The sequence below is a fragment of the Diabrotica virgifera genome, chromosome 9 (genome assembly GCF_917563875.1).
Source record: "Diabrotica virgifera virgifera chromosome 9, PGI_DIABVI_V3a".
Classification (NCBI taxonomy): domain Eukaryota; kingdom Metazoa; phylum Arthropoda; class Insecta; order Coleoptera; family Chrysomelidae; genus Diabrotica; species Diabrotica virgifera.
Window position 1 is genome coordinate 175717051 of NC_065451.1, and position 20534 is coordinate 175737584.

The 20534-nt window shown below is 31.4% G+C and overlaps 2 protein-coding genes across 2 annotated transcripts in view; one reads left to right on the forward strand and one right to left on the reverse strand.

Moving 5' to 3' along the window:
* Window positions 1-4002, forward strand: part of LOC126891966 (uncharacterized) — a 44008-nt gene extending 40006 nt beyond the window's left edge. Inside the window, exon 2 of the mRNA XM_050661327.1 lies at window positions 3972-4002. Coding sequence (XP_050517284.1) covers window positions 3972-3987 — 16 coding nt within the window. The 3' untranslated portion in view covers window positions 3988-4002. The remainder of the gene's footprint in view (window positions 1-3971) is intronic.
* Window positions 1-20534, reverse strand: part of LOC126891955 (uncharacterized) — a 374743-nt gene that overhangs the window by 291612 nt on the left and 62597 nt on the right. The window lies entirely within an intron of this gene.

The window sequence follows — 20534 nt, forward strand, 5'->3', positions numbered from 1 at the left end:
TATTTTCGCCACCTACACGCATTTTATTGCGTTAATGCTACCTTAATAGCACAATATTCACCCCTAAGTGGTCGCTAAGCAGTGGCGGATCCAGGGAGGGGTGATGGGGGCGATCAGCCCCACCCCTCTCAAACCAAGTGATATTATATTTGAAGATTATAAAAATATTCATTTATTTTTATAGAAATACTTATATTATATTAATATTATTTTTATAAAAATGACTTTTTATGCTTTAGCGACAGTGGCGGATCCAGCATCGTTAAGAGGGGGGTGCCAATTGGTTAAATTTCTATAAAAATAAATGAATATTTAAAATATAATCTTTGAATATAATATCACTTGGTTTGAGAGGGGGGGAGGTGATCACCCCCATCACCCCTCCCTGGATCCGCCACTGCTTAGCGACCACCTAAGGGTAAATATTGTGCTATTAAGGTAGCATTAATGCAATAAAATGCGTGTAGGTGGCGAAAATATGCAAAAATTTATTTTGGGCCACCACTGTGGCTTTGGGGAGCAAAGAATGTAAAATGTTCATAAGACATAATTTGTAGGTTACACTGTGTTGTTTTATTTTACATAAGTACTTTATCAATAAAACGAGCAGATGACGAAAAAAAAAAACAAAAACTGGATCCCGCCAAAGCATATATGAGGTTTACGGCGCCACTGTGCCGTAACGGTTGCTTATACGAAAAAAATGAATAGGACCTAATTTTTAGAGTAAATAGTGGTATTTAACATTGTATAAGTTTTGTTTAAAAAGAATGCATAGGTAATGAGAAAATCGTAAAAACATGCTCGCCAAGGGATAGGGGTAGTTTCTGCAGTATATTTTCAAGGATAGGGGTGGTTTCCGCAGAGATGTTGCAATAACCATATATATTTTTGAAAAGCACTATTCATGAAGCATATGCCCATATGGATCAAAAAGCAAAAAACAAAAAAAAATTTCAACCCCCCATTTTATTTATTTTTTTTTGCTACGGGGGTTGCACTAGGAAATCGCTTTGGATGTCCATGCATGGATAATAATAACGTGCATAAAATGATATATGAAGCATATTATTAAAGGGCATTGTGTGTGAATAATTCTAAGAAAATCACTTTATTTATTAATTCTTCTTTTTTTTGGGGTGGTTCCGGGGAAAAAATGGGGGTGAATTATACAAATTTGTAAATAGCACAAGTACATGGGTAATCGCTGAAAGTCTTTTTACTCTAGCATAAACGGTTCAGATGGTATAAAAAGAGGTTTTTTTAAAATTTAACACCCTGTAATTAAAAAAAAGGCAATTACCCTTAAGTGAAACCTATACCAAAAAATCAGTCAATTATTTGTGAATAATTGCCGCAGGATTTGTTCTTAATTTCCGTTACAGTTAGGGAAAAATTAATTTTTTTTAAAAACATCTTTTTTAAAAACTTGTCAACTTTAGGGCGCTAAACGGTGGATGATAGAGAGATGCTGTTGGAAATAAATCGTAGAAAATATAGTCCTCTTCATATTTCTATAAAAGAAATTTTTTGTAAAAGGTACAGGAAGGGCTACGTTCCGCAAAAACCACAAATTACCCCCTTTAAAGGGGTGAAAAGGGAGGTTCCGGGGCGAAATTTTTTCAGAAAAAGTTAGTCTTATAATAAGCACCCCTTAATATACCAGAAAAAAAAATAAAACCGGACTTGTGTCCATTTTGCAAGGTTTAACCTTTGTTTCCTACACTAGTCCGGAAAAGTATACTTTCGGTAGAGGTAGGTGGAAAAAAAATATCCTGTTGGTGACACAACCATCTCCAGGCCGAAACCAAATTTTTTGAGTAGTATGGACATCTCTAATAATAACCTATATGTTTCCTGCAGCCGATTTTGATGATATACATAGTTATAAACAAATGAAGATAAAAAAACGGTAAATTTTCGCTTTTTTCGTCTATTACCAAAAAGTTAAGCATTTTAAACAAATTTGAGAGTAAGAAACTCATAAATCGTATAAAAAACTTCAATATGGCGTTCGCTGAATATCTCTATCCTTATTGGTTCCTTAGAAAATCGCAAAATAAATCATAAATTTTGAGTTTTTATAAATATTCATAACTTACGTAAAAATTAACTTAGAACCTTCTTATTACACGGATTGCTGAGACTTCTGGTACTTAAATTATACCCTAAATTTCAAAGCAATTGGTAAAATAGTTTAAAAGTTATTTAATTTGTTTATCCCAAATTCATTTTTTTGCACCACTATAAGTCAGAAATTGATGAAGTTACAGTAATACTTTGGATAGTTTATGAAAGAAGAAAATTTACACTATTAATTTAATTAAAAATAAATGACAAAAAATAATTCTAAATATTGCAAAATTATTTTGCAAGAACATGTGAATTAAAAAAAAGTGGGGCTAACTTCATCCCTAATTATCCTAGGACAATTGTTTTTCTTTCTAAATGTGTATAAAAATACACTCTTTCTAAATATAAAAAAATAATTTTTCTGCGGGTAACGGTTAAAAAGTTATTCTAATTGTTTATAAGTAAGCAAAAAATCGACATGTTTTTTTAAAATAATTTTACACTGTTTAAAATTACTTTTTGTAATTTTTTTTAAATTAAGTTAATAGTATAAATGTTCTTCTTTCATAAACTGTCGGAAGTATTACTGTAACCTCATAATTTCTTGACTTATAGTGTTTCAACAAAAATGAGTTTGGGATAAACAAATTAAATAACTTTTAAACTATTTTACTAATTGCTTTGAAATTTAGGGTATAATTTAAGCACCAGAAGTCTCAGCAATCCCTTTAATAAGAAGATTCTAAGTTAATTTTTACATAAGTTATGAATATTTATAAAAACTCAAAATTTATGATTTATTTCGCAATTTTCTAAGCAACCAATAAGGATAGACATATTCAGCGAACGCCATATTGAAGTTTTTTATACGATTTATGAGTTTATTACTCCCAAATTTGTTTAAAATGCTTAAATTTTTGGTAATAGACGAAAAAGCGAAAATTTACCGTTTTTTGATCTTCATTTGTTTATAACTATGTATATCATCAAAATCGGCTGCAGTAAACATATAGATTATTATTATAGATGTCCATACTACTTAAAAAATTTGGTTTCGGCCTGGAGGGGATGTGTCACGAGAAAAATCTTATTTCTCTGGACTATATGCAGACGACGCAATACTAATCTTTCAAAGTGAAGATAGTTTACAACGTATACTGCATCAGTTTAACATAGTAACCGTTAGAAAATGCAACATGTTAATTTCCCCAAAAAAGACCAAATGGATGGTTATAACAGCAACTTTAATAAGACTTAAATTAGAGCTGGAGGAGGGTCAGATAATAGAAAAAGTCATCACACTATCTAGCTACGGAAAACTCGAAACAAATAAGTGGAAGATCAAGTGAACAAAGCCAACAGAGCAGCAGGTTGCCTTGATGGAAGCAATATGGAGAAATAAAAATATCGGGAAGGAAGTGAAAGGCAGAATTTACAAAACAGTCATCAGACCAATAATAACGTACATGGCAGAAACACGACCTGATACAGAAAGGACAATAAGAATTCTAGAAACAGCAGAGATGAAAACCCTTCGAATAATCGATGGTAAGACACTATCGGATAGAGCTAGAAGTGCAGTTATACGATGGAGATGCAAGGAGGACAACAATAGTAACCAGGGCCCCCGCTACATGTGCAAAGTGTGCAATGCACACGGGCGCCATCCTTTAGGTGCGCCAAAACCCAGGGTCAAACATTGAAAAATAATTTTCAAAAAAAATAAAAATTAATTTTAAAGCAAAAGTTGAGAAATTAAATAGGATTAGGTATACTTAAATACACACGAAACATATTTAAATTAAGTGACAGCGATCTTTTATAACGTCTAAACATTTCACTAAGAATTCTTTTGACATTATCTGTATCTTTAGTTGCTGATGAGCGATCTTTTTCAGAGTTAAAAATCCTTAGGACAATGCTTTAAGAACGATTGACTGGGCTAGCAATATTAGCAATTGAACAAGAAATTTTTGATGGTATGTATAAATGTTAGAAATGTAATTGATGAATTTGCAACAGCAAAGTCTCAGAAAATATCGCTACTTACTACAATAATAGCTATTTTTTATTTTTCTATTGTACCTATAGCCCAGTAAATGGACGTGAAATACGGCGATATCGTGTAATTTTCAGGGTGACCAACGAATGGCACGAAAATTTGGATGTAGGATCAAGGTTCTACCCTTACCCTCCACTTCAAAGTTGGATTTGTGTCGTTGGTTACTTTTGCTTGGGGGGTGAATATTACCCTTTCTTTATGGTGCAAAAATGTAAGTTTAAAATAAGTCCAGAAATGAATAAACTAACTAATTCTAAGCATCTTTTGTTCTATAGAGTTTTATAACTGAATCAATACTTTTTGAGTTATTTGCGATAATGTTTATTTCTCAACAAAAAAAAACATGTTTTTAGACGGTTTTTCGTAAGTAACTCAAGAACTAAGTGTTTTATTGAAAAATATTATCAAAAATGTAGCTTATAAAAAACGAAAAAAATGGTGCACCTATTCATGAAGTCTATAGACCTAGTAAAAGCAAAATTGGAGCTCATGAGAAAAAGGTTCTTATTCGTCAAACTCCAAATCGAATATTTCAACGTGAAATAACCAAAAAATGAAGCACTTTTCGGGGAAAACTTATTATGACTTCTAAACTTCAGTTTTTTGCTTTATTTGAAACACCTACCTATCGACCTACCTTCTAAAACAGTGGTTCTCAATCTTTTTGAGTCATGTACCACAAAATACTTTTTAATATTTTTGGTACCACCTAACTGAAATAACTACCTATCTAGATAGGTAATCTAATTAACTGTAATAGTGGTGATTTTGACAGTTTTGCGTTTTGTGTACCACCGCAAATAATGATATGTACCACCAGTGGTACATGTACCACAGATTGAGAACCGCTGTTCTAAAAAATAAATAAACATGAACCCAAATGCCTAAGGGGCGCCAAAATCTTTTTGGCACACAGCCGCCAGCAGCCCTTTCGGGGACCCTGATAGTAACTGGGTAAAAAACAGAAAAGTAGAATGGAACGACCACATAAGCCGAATGACAACAAACAAAGTAGTAAGGACGGCGACAGACGCTTCCCCAATAGGAACACAATCAGTGGGAAGACCACGAAAAAGATGGAATGACAACTTACTGGAGGCACATTGAAAAACAGACAGAGTAATGTCTACACAAAAAGAAGAAGAGGAAGAAGAATTACAAAGCAAATATTAGAATTGGGTAGCAGAATGAAAAAGAGCAGGGGACGATCCAGAAGGCAAATTTTTGAAAAAAAATAAAGACGATGGCGAAAAATAGAAATGCATTGAAAAAATGGGTACAGGATGAACTGGAATCCCAATTTGCCTGGAAGAGCAAAAGGATATGAGAAGAAGATTTTTATATGTTTTGTCGTTGAAGCTTCGTAAAATATTGTAGGTATACTTCATTAAAATGTTACATTTTTTAAGCCGTACCTTGCATTTGTTAGAGGAGTCAATTTTATTTCTTAATTATGTAAAGGGGATCGGTAGAAGCTTATGTTCAAGTTTTTGGGGTCGCCACCCTTGTCCCCTGGCCGCCATCTTGGAAATGGTGTGCAAAGAGGTTTCGCGCTATATCTCGTAAACTACCAACCCTACGGAAAATCTAATTAAACATAAAATATAGCAAATTAAATTTTCTACAATTTTATTTCTATTACTTTTTATCGTGACCAACAAAAAAGATATAAACAAAAATATGTAAAAAATTTTTAACAAGATTCCTTTTGGAGGCTATAACTTTTTTTCAGTTCATTTTAAAATAAAATAACATTAAATATAGTAATTTTGTAGAGGGTTTTTCAGCGAACAATTTCCACTATAAATTTGTTTAATTCTATTTATTTATATAGGTGTTACAGCGCTCCAAACTTGACCAGATTCTCGAATGCTCATAGGGATAAAATAAAAACAAAAGTTAGGCTTACTTTTCTATCTATAGGTATATATTTTTTATTCATACAATTTATTATGATTTTAACATTCCTATGCTATTATTAATCTGTTTTTGACTTTTCTCCCCACTATAAAACTTATAACCCGAAGCATATATAGAAACGGCCCAAGAAGTTGTTTGAGGACAAATTCGCCGGTTCAGAAGAAGAATGACCGAACCGCATATATTGCAAAATTCTCAAGAAGAGCAAAAAACGAATTTTTGTTATCAAAATCATAAAGTATGATCAAAATTAGCCATTCACCACACCGTGGTCAGGATCTCGAGATACAAGCGTTTTTTGGGGTGTGCCGCTTGTTTATGAAGTAACATAACTTTTTTCCTATTGTATATTTTGACTTAAAATTTTCCAAAAAACTTCTTCATGGATCATATTTTATTGTTGTGTTGGTTAAAATTATAAACTAAAAAGTTTGTTACTCAACTTTTCTAAGTAAACATGAAACTAACGAAATATGATGACAAAATGTTTAAAACTAACAACTCCTTTTTTAACCCTTAACTACAGAGATCCGGTATTTTTTACCGGCGGGCATTCCCAAAATGTGGATTTCATGGTAACCTCACGACTTATAAGTTCATGTGTCTATGTACCTCTCGGGTAGTTTGCATAACAATATTTTCTTTTCTAGCACACATCAAAAATCTTAACCGGTAAAAATTACCGGATGTCTGTTTTAAGTAAGTATTTTTATATGATTACTATATTTGTAAATCTGAAATGTTCATATTATTTTTTTATGCTTTTAGGAAAAAAGTAAAGAAATGGACTGCGGAAGTCATCCTGGACCTTCAATGAAGGTTAAATTTGACGATAAAAATTTTGAGGCCACTTTGCAAAAATGGAATTGCCATTTAATTCTGTGATAATTTTACCCCTTGCAGAGTTTTTCTCATGGATGTAAAATTTTTTGTAAATGCTATTTTATGTTTCCATTGTGATTCTATGTTACGTTTATTTGTTAAAAAAAAGTCTAAATTTTTGTTCATAGCATTTATGGCGGTTTGTTTCAATAGACCAAAAATGTTACCAAAATTCTGGTTTAATAGATTATTCTTTAAAAATCTTGTATTATATTATTAAAATCACTCATTTTACCATTGTTTCCCATATCTAGAGACTCCAGAAAAACTCATAATGCAATTTTTTTTGTTTTTTATTATTAACTTTATATTTTGACCCTATTTTATAATGACCGGTAAAAAATAACGGGGATCTGTAATTACGTGCTAATATAGGGATGTCTGTAGTTAAGGGTTAATGTGTTTAAATACTTAGGACAAATCCCATTGTTATCTACATACTTCAGAGATTAAACAGTAAAATTTTCAAAAGGAAATATTTACAGCGACCAAAGATACAGCTAGGTAAATTTGAAAAATTATCAAAATTGATTTTCGGCATTTTTGTATAAAATTGGATTTTTGAACATGTTCCACCAAATCTAGATAAAAATAAACTTCATATTCGGATTCAGCGACCTCGAAAACATAAAAATAGACCAAAATTGGTCATTTACCTTAAATTTGATTTTCGTGGTCGGCATAAAAATTGCTGCTGCTCGACTAATATATAGATAGAAAAGTATTTTTTTTATTTTATTCCTATGAAAATTCGAGAATCTGGTCAAGATTGAAGCGCTGTAAAACCTAGATAATAAATAAAATTAAACAATTTTATAGCGAAAATTGTTCATTGAAAAATCCTCTACAAAATCGCTATGAACGGAAAAAAAGTTATAACATACAAAAGGAAACTTCTTACAAAATTATCTCACATTTTTATTTATAACTTTTTTGTTGGTTACTTGACGATAAAAAGTAATAGATATAAAACTGTAGAAAATTTAATTTGCTACATTTTATGTCTAATTAAATTTTCTGTAGGATTGCTAGTTTAGAAGATACAGCGCGAAAACCCTTTGCACCCCTTTTTCCAATACGGCGGCCGGAGGACAAGGGTGGCGACCCCAAAAACTTGAACTTAAGCTTCTACTGAACCCCCCTACACATTAAAAAAATAAAATTGACTCCTCTAAGAAATGCAACCTAAATGTAACATTTTAATGGACTAGTATGTATTATATGTATTTTATTATATTAAAAATAAAGAATAATAAAATATTCTTATTGTACTTTAAAATTTGTTTTGAAAGGTTTGAAGTAGGTGTAGGTATGTCTCATGTAATTTCATTGGTAAAGAAATAAGTAGGTAGGTACATTGTATCTCTAAAGTACATTATATTATCAAGAACCTACAGAAGAGAAAACAAAAGACGTAAAGCGGGAACTAAAAATAACCCACATCCGTTCAATGCACACAAAATTTTACGACAGATCCAGACAAGACGCACCCTTTAGCTTTTGTAAGGAATCACCATATTGAGCACGAAACTGACCTTGACAACAGAAGTTTATATTTAGCTGAAGACAGCAAATGAGGCCCACACTGAATTTTATAAATATTTTGGAAACCATCGCCTTATTTATAAATCCTATTTTAATTACGACACAAGGTACAAAAATAAAAACGAATAGGTACATTAATTTGTGCATCGGTTCAGAGAGGGGGAAGAAACAAATCTAATCACCAGTGCCGTAGTAATTTCTTAATCCGAACTTACAATTATGTATATTTAAATCACTTTTAGAGGTGTCTTATCAATAGATCAATGGAGACAATATCAACAAAAGAAAATTGGTTGAATAAGAAAAGCTGTGAAATAGAAAATCTACAAGAATTACACTAGTATACATAATAAGATTAGAGAAATTATCAACGAAACAAAAAAACGATCATGGAAAAAATATATAGAAGGCCCCTTTCAAAATGAGATATTCGGTCCGACAATATCAAAAGAAATGTATGTATGTATAAAAAAACTAAGCGGCTCTCGGTAATCTATCCATCCACACTCAAGTCTTCAGGCTTAGCTCTTGTTTATTCTGTAGCTGAATATTGTGCATCAATATGTATCAACAGTGCCCACGTTCAAAATATTGATGCTCAGCTAAATAACACCATGAGAATGATTGCTGGAGTAATAGTCCAGAGAAATAAGATTTTTCTCGTGACACATCCCCCTTCAGGCCGAAACCAAATTTTTTGAGTAGTGTGGACATCTATATTAATAACCTATATGTTTCCTGCAGCCGATTTTGATGATATACATAGTTATAAACAAATGAAGATCAAAAAACGCTAAATTTTCGCTTTTTTCGTCTATTACTGAAAAGTGAAACATTTTAAACAAATTTGAGAGTCATAAACTGATAAATCATATAAGAAGCTTCAATATGGCGTCCACTGCATATATCTATGCTTAATTGTTGCTTAGAAAATTGGAAAATAAGTCATAAATTTTGAGATTTTATAAATGTTCATAACTTATGTAAAAATTAAGTTAGAACTTTCTTATTACACAGAATGCTGAGACTTCTGGTGCTTAAATTATATTCTAAATTTCAAATCAATTGATCAAATAGTTTAAAAGTTATTTAATTTGTTTATCCCAAATTAATGTTTTTTGCAACACTATAAGTCAGAAAACGATGAGGTTATAGTAATACTTCGGACAGTTTATGAAAGAAGAAGATTTATGCTATTAACCTAATTAAAAAAAATGACAAAAAATAATTTTAAATAGTGTAAAATTATTTTGCAAGAACATATCGATTTTTTGCTTATAAACAATTAGAATAACTTTTTAACCGTAACCTCTAGAAAAATTATTTTTCCATATTCAGAAAGACTGAATTTTTATACACATTTATAAAGAAAAACAATTGTCCTATGACAATTAGGGACGAAGTTAGCACCCTTCTTCTTTTAATTCGCAGCAGCTTTGTTTATAACAATTAAGAAATAAAATTAGCCGCATTTGAAAGAACATACATCAAAGTTTTAACCTACCAAGTATACAAAAGATTTCCTTTCAAGGAAATCCTCCACAAAGCTTAAAATTGTGGCCCTTAAAATCGTCCAGCGTTGAAACTTGGGTTAGCGATGAGAGGGGGGAAGGAACTGTTAACAACTGTATCTCTGGTTCTCGATTATTTATTTCGTTGTTTCTTTTTTTAATTTCTATGTACTTTTTACGTACATTACGAATAGGCGTTATTTAAATAAACTAATTGTTATATTCACTATCAAATTTGTTTAAACAATTTTTTTTTCAATTTTTTAAATAATATTTGATGTAACTTTTATTGTAAAACGTACATATTAGTTACAGGGCGTAACAAAAATACAGGTCATAAATTAAATCACATATTCTGGGACCAAAAATAGATCGATTGGACCTAACTTACCTGAATACAAATGTGCACATAAAAAAAGTTATAGCCCTTTGAAGTTACAAAACGAAAATCGATTTTTTCCAATATATCGAAAACTATTAGAGATTTTTTATTGAAAATGGATACGTATCATTCTTATGACAGGAACATCTTAAAGAAAAACTATAGTGAAATTTGTGCATCCCATAAAAATTTTATGGGGGTTTTGTTCCCTTAAACCCCACAAACTTTTGTGTACGTTCCAATTAAATTATAATTGTGGTACCATTAGTTAAACTCACTGTTTTAAAACTTTTTTGATTCTTTGCATTTTTTCGATAAGGCAGTTTTTATCGAGTTGCGGCTTCTTTTTAATATGTTTACATAAAGATTTTATGAGTTCCGTTACATCCCCCCCCCCCCCAATGTTTGTGTACGTTCCAATAAACTATTACTGCGGTACCATTAGTTAAACACAATGTTTCTAAAACTTTTTTGTCTCTTAGTATTTTTTCGATAAGGCACCTTTTATCAAGATTTGGCTTCTTTTTTAATATGGTTCAAAATATGCCTAAAAATGTAAATTATAAATAAATTTTCATACGATTACCAAGTCTCCATAATCGCACTTAACCATATTTAGAAATATGTAGTGGATTTGACTAATATTCAAAATATCTCAATAAAAACTAACTTTTCGAAAAAGTACTGAGAGGCAAAAAAGTTTTAAAAACATTGTGTTTAACTAATGGTACCAGAATAATAATTTAATTAGAACGTACACAAAAGTTTGGGGGGTTTAAAAGAACAAAACCCCCATAAAAATTTTATGGGGTGTCAAAATTTTACTATAATTTTTTTGTAAGATGCTCCTGCCATAAAAATACCACATGTCTATTTTCAATAAAAAATCTCTCGGAATTTTCGATATATTGCACAAAATCGATTTTCATTTTGTAACTTCAAAGGGCTGTAACTTTTTTATGTGCATATTTATACAGAGGTAAGTTAGGTTCAATCGAACTATTTTTGGTCCCAGAATATGCGATTAAATTTATGACCTGTATTTTTGTACACCCTGTAATTATTATACACTAATCCTATTCAATTATTCCTAAATCCAACATTGGCTTATAATATTGAATTAAAAATAAAAAATCTCAAATAAACTAGGTTTTATTTATTGATAAACATGCTACTAGATATAAACGAAAAATGAAATGTAACAAAATTAGAGAGAGGATACAAAGAACAAAATTATTTTCAGAAATTTTCTACAATATTATAATAATTGTATCTTACAAGATTGAAAGTTATAATTTTAAGATTGCAAAAAAAACAAAAATTAAGATATTTCATATATTTTGGTATTATAACAAGACTATTAAAATAAAATTAAAGGAGATTTATTTATGAAAAACGTAACAATTATCAGTTACCCATTTAATATAAGTTATTGTAAAGTCAAGTGCATATGCAAAATATCGTAAAAGAATTTCCAAAAATTGTTTACACAATTTACATAGTTATTTAAATAACCACTTTATTAACAAAAAACATATCCGTAACATACGCAAAGAGTACATACAGATTAAAAAAAGAAACTCCAAAATAGATAATAGTGAAAGATAGAGGTTTTGGTTATCGAAGTCCATAAACTATTTATATCTCTGTACTAACAAGTACTCGGTGCAACCAGTTTTGCAAGAGCAGATAGTTTATTTTAATAAAATATCTGGTATAAAGAAGATCTTTTGATCGAATCGGTACTAACGGTTCTTAGCTTAATTTCCAACCCCAATCAATTACGTTTATCTCTTGTTTGGTGGTTCTGTAACTTCAGTTATTCATTCATCTAATAGCACAGGCCCGGTCCCAGGGGTGGGCGAACTGGGCGGTCGCCCAGGGCGGCAAATTTTAGGACAGCCAATTTTTGAAATTGAAGAAATAATAACTTATGTTTTTAATATTATAAAAAATCAATATTATGAACAAGAGCGGCAAAAATGCAACTGTAAAAAGTAGAATTAAGTAAGTGAAACAATAACAATGAAAGTTCATTCGACGGAAAATCGACAACACCGCCTTCTTCTTCATCTCATAAGAATAGTAGGATTAGAACTAAACTAAATTCACTGAAATTCACTTAAAATTAACTTTACTGAAAATGCATATAATAATTAGAAACATATGGCTGAAACTTTGAGCAGCCACGCTAAGTCTCCAGCTCATCTACAGTCATAGCGACAGTGGGTAGAACTAGCAATTAAACTAGAATCAGGGAAAATCATAGATGAAGAAACACAAAAAGTTGTAAATTCAGAAACTGGTCATCGAAAAAATGCAATACAACGACTTATATCAATAATACAGTTCTTAGCACAACAGTAGCATTGAGGGGCAATTCTGATAAACATTTTCATCAAAACAATGGTAATTTTTTAAGCTTTTTGAGCTCTTTAAAAAATTTGATTCTGTTTTACAAGAGCACATTAGGAGAATAACTAATGAGAGTAACAAGCAGCATCACTACTTGGGAAAACGTATTCAAAACGAAATTATTCAGTTCCTCCATGACCAAATCAAAAATAAAATTTTAAACTTTTTGAAATCAGCAAAGTATTATAACATAATTTTAAATTATATATCTGATATTGCTGGGGTGGAACAGATGACTATTGATGTACATTTTGTCGAGTTAGGTTCTTGTTTTAACATAGTGTTAAAATTGAAGAACATTTTCTTGGATTTGTGCCTGTAGTGGAAACCACTGGCTTGAGAGTTACAGAGTCCCAGAATGAACTGGGAATACCTTTGGAAGGTATGAGAGGACACAGGTATGATAATGGAGCAAACATGGAAGAGAATAACTTGGGAGTTCAAAACAGAATTTTAAAAATGAATCGTAGATCATTTTTTGTCCCATGTTCTACCCATTCACTTAACTTAGTCGTGAACTATGCTGCTAATGCCTCACAGTTTGCAGTTTCTTTCTTTTCCTTAGTGACAAAAATTTACAACTTTTTCTCAGCATCTTTCATCGTTGGACTATGCTGAAAAATCATATTTCTAGCCTACCATTGAAACCTTTGTCCGAAACTAGATGGGAAAGTAGAATAATTGATGCAATTACTCCCATTAGATACCAAATTGAAGAAATTTACGATGCTCTTGTAGAAATCACTGTGAATAAAAACAACGATAAAATGGTTGCTCATGAGTCAAGCTGTTTGGCAAATCAAATCCGTGATTTTACTTTTCTTTGCTGTGTGGGAATATGGCATGACAATTTATTTCACATCAACGTAGTCGCGTATGCAGAGTATTGATATGGGAGCGTATCAAGCTATCAGTTTATTAGAAAAATCGGAAATCCATTTTAAGTCTCTCAGAAGTGATTTAAAATTCCAGGGCTATTTGACAGAGGCAAAAGAGCTCATCAAAGTTAGAAATTGAGAACCCGAAAAGGAGGCACAGTAATAGCCAGAAAGAGGAAAGTGAAAAGACAATTTGGCCATGAGGCTGAAGATGAAAGTATGGACCTAGATCCAGAGATACGATATAAAGTTGACTTCGATTTAAAAATTATAGACACAACCGTTAAGTGATAGATTTCAGTAAATTAAGAGCCATGGTGAAATTTTTGAGTTTTTGGGTATACCCAGGGGGTTGGAGGCGGCGGTCGCCGATCTTGCCCAGGGCGGCAAAATCCCTAGGGCCGGGCCTGTAATAGCATGTTTACCAAAAAAATAAAACCTAGTTCATTTGAGATTTTCTGATCTCTATAGACCAATACTATTTTTAGAAACAATTGAATGGGATAATTTGTTTTTTCATACTTTAAATTATTACTAAGTTTAATAACAAACTATGTATTATTATATTATTCATAAATATACATGTTTTGTGATTAAAATTACTTCAAATATTATTAAAAAAAATTGAAAAAAAAATTGTTTAAACAAATTTGATGGTGTATATAACAATTTATTTATTTAAATAATGCATACTCGTACTGTACGCAAAAAGTACATATAAATTAAAAAAAGATACGTCGAAATCCGTAGGCGAGAACAAGAGATACAGCTAACAGTTCCTTCCCCCTTCTCATCGATCTCCCAAGTTTCAAGGCCGGCCGATTTTAAGGGTCACATTTTGAAGCCTTGTGGACGATTTGTTTGAAAGTATGTATATATTTTTTATATTTGGTACATTAAAACTCTGAAGTATGTTCTTTCAACTGTGACTGATTTGAAAATTGTTATAAAGAAAGCTGCTGTGACTTAAAAAAAGGGAGGCGGTCAACTTCGTCCCTAATTGTCCTAGGACAATTTTTTCTTTTTTTAAATTTGTATAAAAATTCAGTCTTTCTAAATATGAAAAAATAATTTTTCTACGGGTAATGGTTAAAAAGTTATTCTAATTGTTTATAAGCAAAAAATCGACATGTTCTTGCAAAATAATTTTGCGATACTTTGATGAAATGCCATTTCATTAAACTCTCATGCAAAAAGCAGACTGCTATTTACCACCAATATAATTTCTGACATTTGGCATGTTCTACGTGTCGGACCTAAAATGCTTAACATATTTGTCGGACAAACATTTTTCATATATAAAGTTTGCTATTGAATAAACCTGCACCTACACCAGGTGTACTGGCGGAAGACCAAGACCAAGACTGTGAAAGTCTCGTCTTGGTCTTGCATTTGGGCAACACTAAAGGTATGGTGATGGAATGTCGCTCAGCACTAGTAGCCAATAGGTTGGTGTGATTTGTTACCATTTCAGAAATGGTAACAAATCAATTGGAAGTTCTGTCTGACAAAATACATAGGACGTTTTCGTAGGCTGACGTTCAAAATCTGTAATCTGTTCCACAATTAAAACTTCCCCTGTTCCAGTGTTTCTGTACATCAAAGTTTGTCCGACTAGACACCGTTAAGCTATTAATGAATGTTCAGATTGCTATTATATAATAAACTTTTTTTTGTACGCGGGATCCAGGACTAGTAATGCACTTATGATGAAGCCAACAACCAATCGATGTAGTCCCGAGATCTTTAGGAGGAACATAGGGCTTCAACGAAGTATCCCCAGCGAACTTTATATCTCGTTAGTGCTTTACTGCAAATTGTTTGATCTCCTGTTTGTCAATAGGTAGATACATTTATACCTACTATTTTTTTATTTGGGTTAATGCCTCGACAACTAATGACCATTGGCATGATACAGTTGATTTTGCAATCAGACACTTAGTGTAGTGTGTGTTGAGTAAATGTCTTGTTACTTTGAAAAGTCGACTTCATTGTCTTTACAAAGAGACGCTAATTGTATCCGAACGTCTGCGGTTCCTCCGGTGAGTACCGATCTCACAAGGATATATATAGTTTAGCTCTCCAGGCCTAAAAGGTCCATGTCTTGGTTTACTATTCCTTTCCAATCTCTCCTATTTGCTGCTTTATTTTTCCAATTTGTGCTTTTAAGTTCTTCTATGTCTCTTTCAACATCTGTCTTCCATCTGGATTTCGGTCTACCTTTCTTCTTCTTTCCTCCTATTCCTCCCGTTATTATTCTTTTGGGAAGTCTCGTGTTTGGCATCCTTTGGATATGTCCCAACTGTCTCTTTGTGATTTTATGATGTGATGTTTGATATTGTGATTTTATGATCCCTAATATATTCGGTTCCCCATACATCCTCTCCAGTTCTACATTTGGTCTTTTTATCCACATTCCATTCCTCATCTTTCCTCCAAATATTTTTCTGAGGACTTTTTTCCCACACTTTAAGCATGACCTGCTCGGACCTGCATACTATAGGTTTTATCACTGTCTTATTAGTGCAGTCACTAAAGGTGGATATGAGCTATTACCTCCGATTTCGTTGAACCTCCATCGATTTGCTGGAAAATTGGTGAGCGGTTAGGGTTAGAGGATATCTCAAGGAACAAAGGTGACATAATGCCAACTTGCGCTTTTACCCTGGGGGTGTGTTCCACCCCTTCTCGAGGGTGACAATTATTTTATTAAAAATAATCCCATAATTCGATAGAGGGACAAATTCTAAGCAAAATTTGTTATATAAAGTTATTAAAATAAATCAAAACTTTATGAGCTATTACATATCAAAAATTTTAATTTTTCGTGAGAAACATGCATGTTTTTAACCGATTTTTCGTAAATAACTCAAAACTAGTTTTTATAAAAAAGTTATTATTACCAAAATTGAAGCTAATAAAAAATGTAATAAACCTCTTACTAAGAAAACCTTTTAATGTTAACTGAAAGTAAGTTATAGGTAATTGAATGTGTATTTTTTTCGGCAAGTACCCAAGTCTAAGTATTCAAGCTTAAATAACGGGAAAATGATCCATTTTATAACATAAACTTATTAAATATTTGGCAAAGTACCGGGTGATCAGTTAAGGGTAGCGAGCGGTCATATCTCATAAGATATTGGTCGTATAGAATTGAGAAAAAAAAATCATGGTAAAAGTCGCCAAGAGAAATTGCTGGAAATTATTTTCGAGTTTGTCAAACGTCCGCTAGAGGGCGTAACAACCAACACATAGTAGAAAAATGCGATTTTCATAGAATTTAGTCTAATGAAAGTTTATCGATGATATCATTTTCATATTAACAGACCATTTCCCTACATTTTTTGTCTAAAACGTTTTGTTCTATCTATCAAAATAAAGCGGTGGGAGAAGTTCAATTGTTTTTTTAAACAAACCAAGATTTCTTCCGTTTCTTTTGACCGATTTTAGCAAACTTAGGCTCATATAAAAGAGCATAATTTGCACTACAAAACGCTTATTTGGTTTTTAATTTTTGACGTTTGCTGTCGCCGCTAGATGGCGTTAACTGAAATGGTAGCAAATTTTTGAGCTTTTTTCAAAAAAAAACAAATGTAATGATATATTAATTTTTATATATTTTAAAAGAGGATAAATTTCTCTATAATTTAATGAAAATAATTTATTATCTACCTTTTTTTGAACCGTTGATATTGACCAAAATATAATTTTATTACATTAAAAAATGTCACGCCACTGTTTTTTATCAAAATAAAAATCAGTTTCATAATCTCTTATGAGTTGCTAACAAAAAGAACCTCTTGACTTTTTTTCGTTAGACAAACGGTTTTGGATTGAAAAAATAAGATATGTTTACATGGGGCGCCCATATCTCGAAACATACTAATTTTTTCAATCCAAAACCGTTTGTCTAACGAAAAAAAGTCAAGAGGTTCTTTTTGTTAGCAACTAATAAGAGATTACAAAACTGATTTTTATTTTGATAAAAAACAGTGGCGTGCCATTTTTTAATGTAATAAAATTATATTTTGGTCAATATCAACGGTTCAAAAAAAGGTAGATAATAAATTATTTTCATTAAATTATAGAGAAATTTATCCTCTTTTAAAATATATAAAAATTAATATATCATTACATTTGTTTTTTTTTGAAAAAAACTCAAAAATTTGCTACCATTTCAGTTAACGCCATCTAGCGGCGACAGAAAACGTCAAAAATTAAAAACCAAATAAGAGTTTTGTAGTGCAAATTATGCTCTTTCATATGAGCCTAAGTTTTCTAAAATCGGTCAAAAGAAACGGAAGAAATCTTGGTTTGTTTAAAAAAACAATTGAACTTCCCCCACCGCTTTATTTTGATAGATAGAACAAAACGTTTTAGACAAAAAATGTAGGGAAATGGTCTGTTAATATGAAAATGATATCATCGATAAACTTTCATTGGACAAAATTCTATAAAAATCCCATTTTTCTACTTTGTGTTGGTTGTTACGCCCTCTAGCGGACGTTTGATAAACTCGAAAATAATTTCCAGCAATTTCTCTTGGCGACTTTTACCATGATTTTTTTTTCTCAATTCTATACGACCAATATCTTATGAGATATGGCCGCTCGCTACCCTTAACTGATCACCCGGTACTTATTTACCAAATGAGGCCTCGAACAAGTTGATAGAATTAAAATTTATGCTCCAAAAATGTGTCAAAATGTATCTTTTAAAATTTTTTTCAAAAAATGTTATTGTTCTTTTTTAAATAACTCCGTTAATTTTTAGGATATCAGTTCACTTAAAAACCATTTGAAAGTTAATTCCAAGGGCAATTAAACGACGTTGAATTTAATCTTTTAAACCCCTTACTTTTATAAAAATAAAAGGATAAATGGCCCCGGTTACATGGTTCTCACAGCAAAATTTAATCTTTAAACGTTTCTATCTCGGTTATTTTTTACCCTACATAAATAATAAAAAAGGTAAAATATTTGACACAGAAAAACCTAAAATTTGGTTATATGTATATAATTTTTTATCACAAGAGTTATTATCACAAGAAAATGAAAATTACGATCATTTTAGAAGTCCTGATTTTTTTAAATTAACCTTTTTTTCAAAAATGTTTATTCTAAACCGGTCAAAATTGTTGAAATCATTATTTATGCTAATATAAAGAAATGATTGTAAGGATTACTATGAATTTTAATTTTTGTGGAAATGGTGTATGTTTTATTTTTCACTTTTTCCTAAAAAATTCGAAAGGTTTCTCTTGTGTTCATCCTAAATTGCTTAATTTTAATGCTATTGACTTCTTCTGAAGCTCAATTGATAGGCAATCCGAAGTGCTTTGACAAGTGCTTAACAGGTATATTTTATAAAATGCATCGTTTTCCCATTATTTAAGCTTGAATACTTAGATTTAAGTACCCGTCGAAAAAAATTTACATTCAATTGCCCACAACTCACTTTGACTTAACATTAGTTTAGTTCTTTAAGTGAGAAGTGTATTAAATTTTTTATTATCTTCAATTTTAGTAATTATAACTTTTTTGTAAAAGCTTATAGTTTTTGAGTTATACGTGAAAAACAGCTTTAAAGCATGCATTTTTTTTACGAAAAAATAAAATCTTTGATCTTCAATAACTCAAAAAGCATTGATTTATGTCAATAACTTTATATAACAAATTTTGCTTAGAATTTGTCCTTATATCAATTTATGGTATTATTTTTGATAAAATAATTTTCACTTCCGAGAAGGGGTGGCTTCTACCACCAAGGTAAAAGCGCAAGTTTGCACCATGTCACCTTTATTGCTTGAGGTATCCTCTAACTACTCACCAATTTTCATGAAAATCGATGGAGGTTCAATGAAATCAGAGGTGAAAACCTTCAGTGACTCCACTATACAGGGTGTACCGAAAAGATTGGTCATAAATTATACCATAGATTCTGGGGTCAAAAATAGTTCGATTGAACCTAACTTACCTTAGTACAAATGTGCTCATAAAAAAGGTTACAGCCCTTTGAAGTTACAAAATGAGAATCGATTTTTTTCAATATATCGAAAACTATTAGAGATTTTTTATTGAAAATGGACATGTATCATTCTTATGGCAGGAACATCTTAAAACAAAATTATAGTGAAATTTGTCCATCCCATAAAAAAATTATGGGGATTTTGTTCCCTTAAACCCCCCAAACTTTTGTGTACGTTCCAATTAATTCATTATTGTCGTACCATTAGTTAAACACAACGTTTTTAAAACTTTTTTGGCTTCTAGTATTTTTTCGATAAGCCAGTTTTTATAGAGATGCGGCTTCTTTTTCAATATATTTCAATATATAAAAATTTCAAGAAGTGTTTACAATCGAGGAGGCTCTTCCGAATACTTTACGTGTTGTTTCTACAAGAAGTAACTACGATATTAGTGACATAGACTTTGATCCAGAGATTCTTAAACAAAAAATTTTGTGTTTAAAATCCTTTTCCGCTCCCGGATTAGACGGTTTCGCCGCAATTTTATTTAAGAAGTGTGCAAACTCGATTATCCATCCGTTAAGTTTTATAATGAAAACCTCATTTTTGTCACACACTTTACCTGATGGCTGGAAAATCTCTAGTGTTACTCCAATTTATAAAAAAGGTGACAAGTTAGATCCTGACAATTATAGACCAATTAGTCTAACATCCATTGCGGCTAAATTGATGGAATCAGTTATTCGCGAATCGGTTATGAACTTTCTCTTAAACAATAATAGAATTCCTATTTCCCAGCACGGTTTTGTACCTGGAAGATCGGTAGTTACTAATATGTTAACATGTGTTAATGACTGGTCTCTTTGTTTGGACAGTAATCAACCTGTTGATATTATAT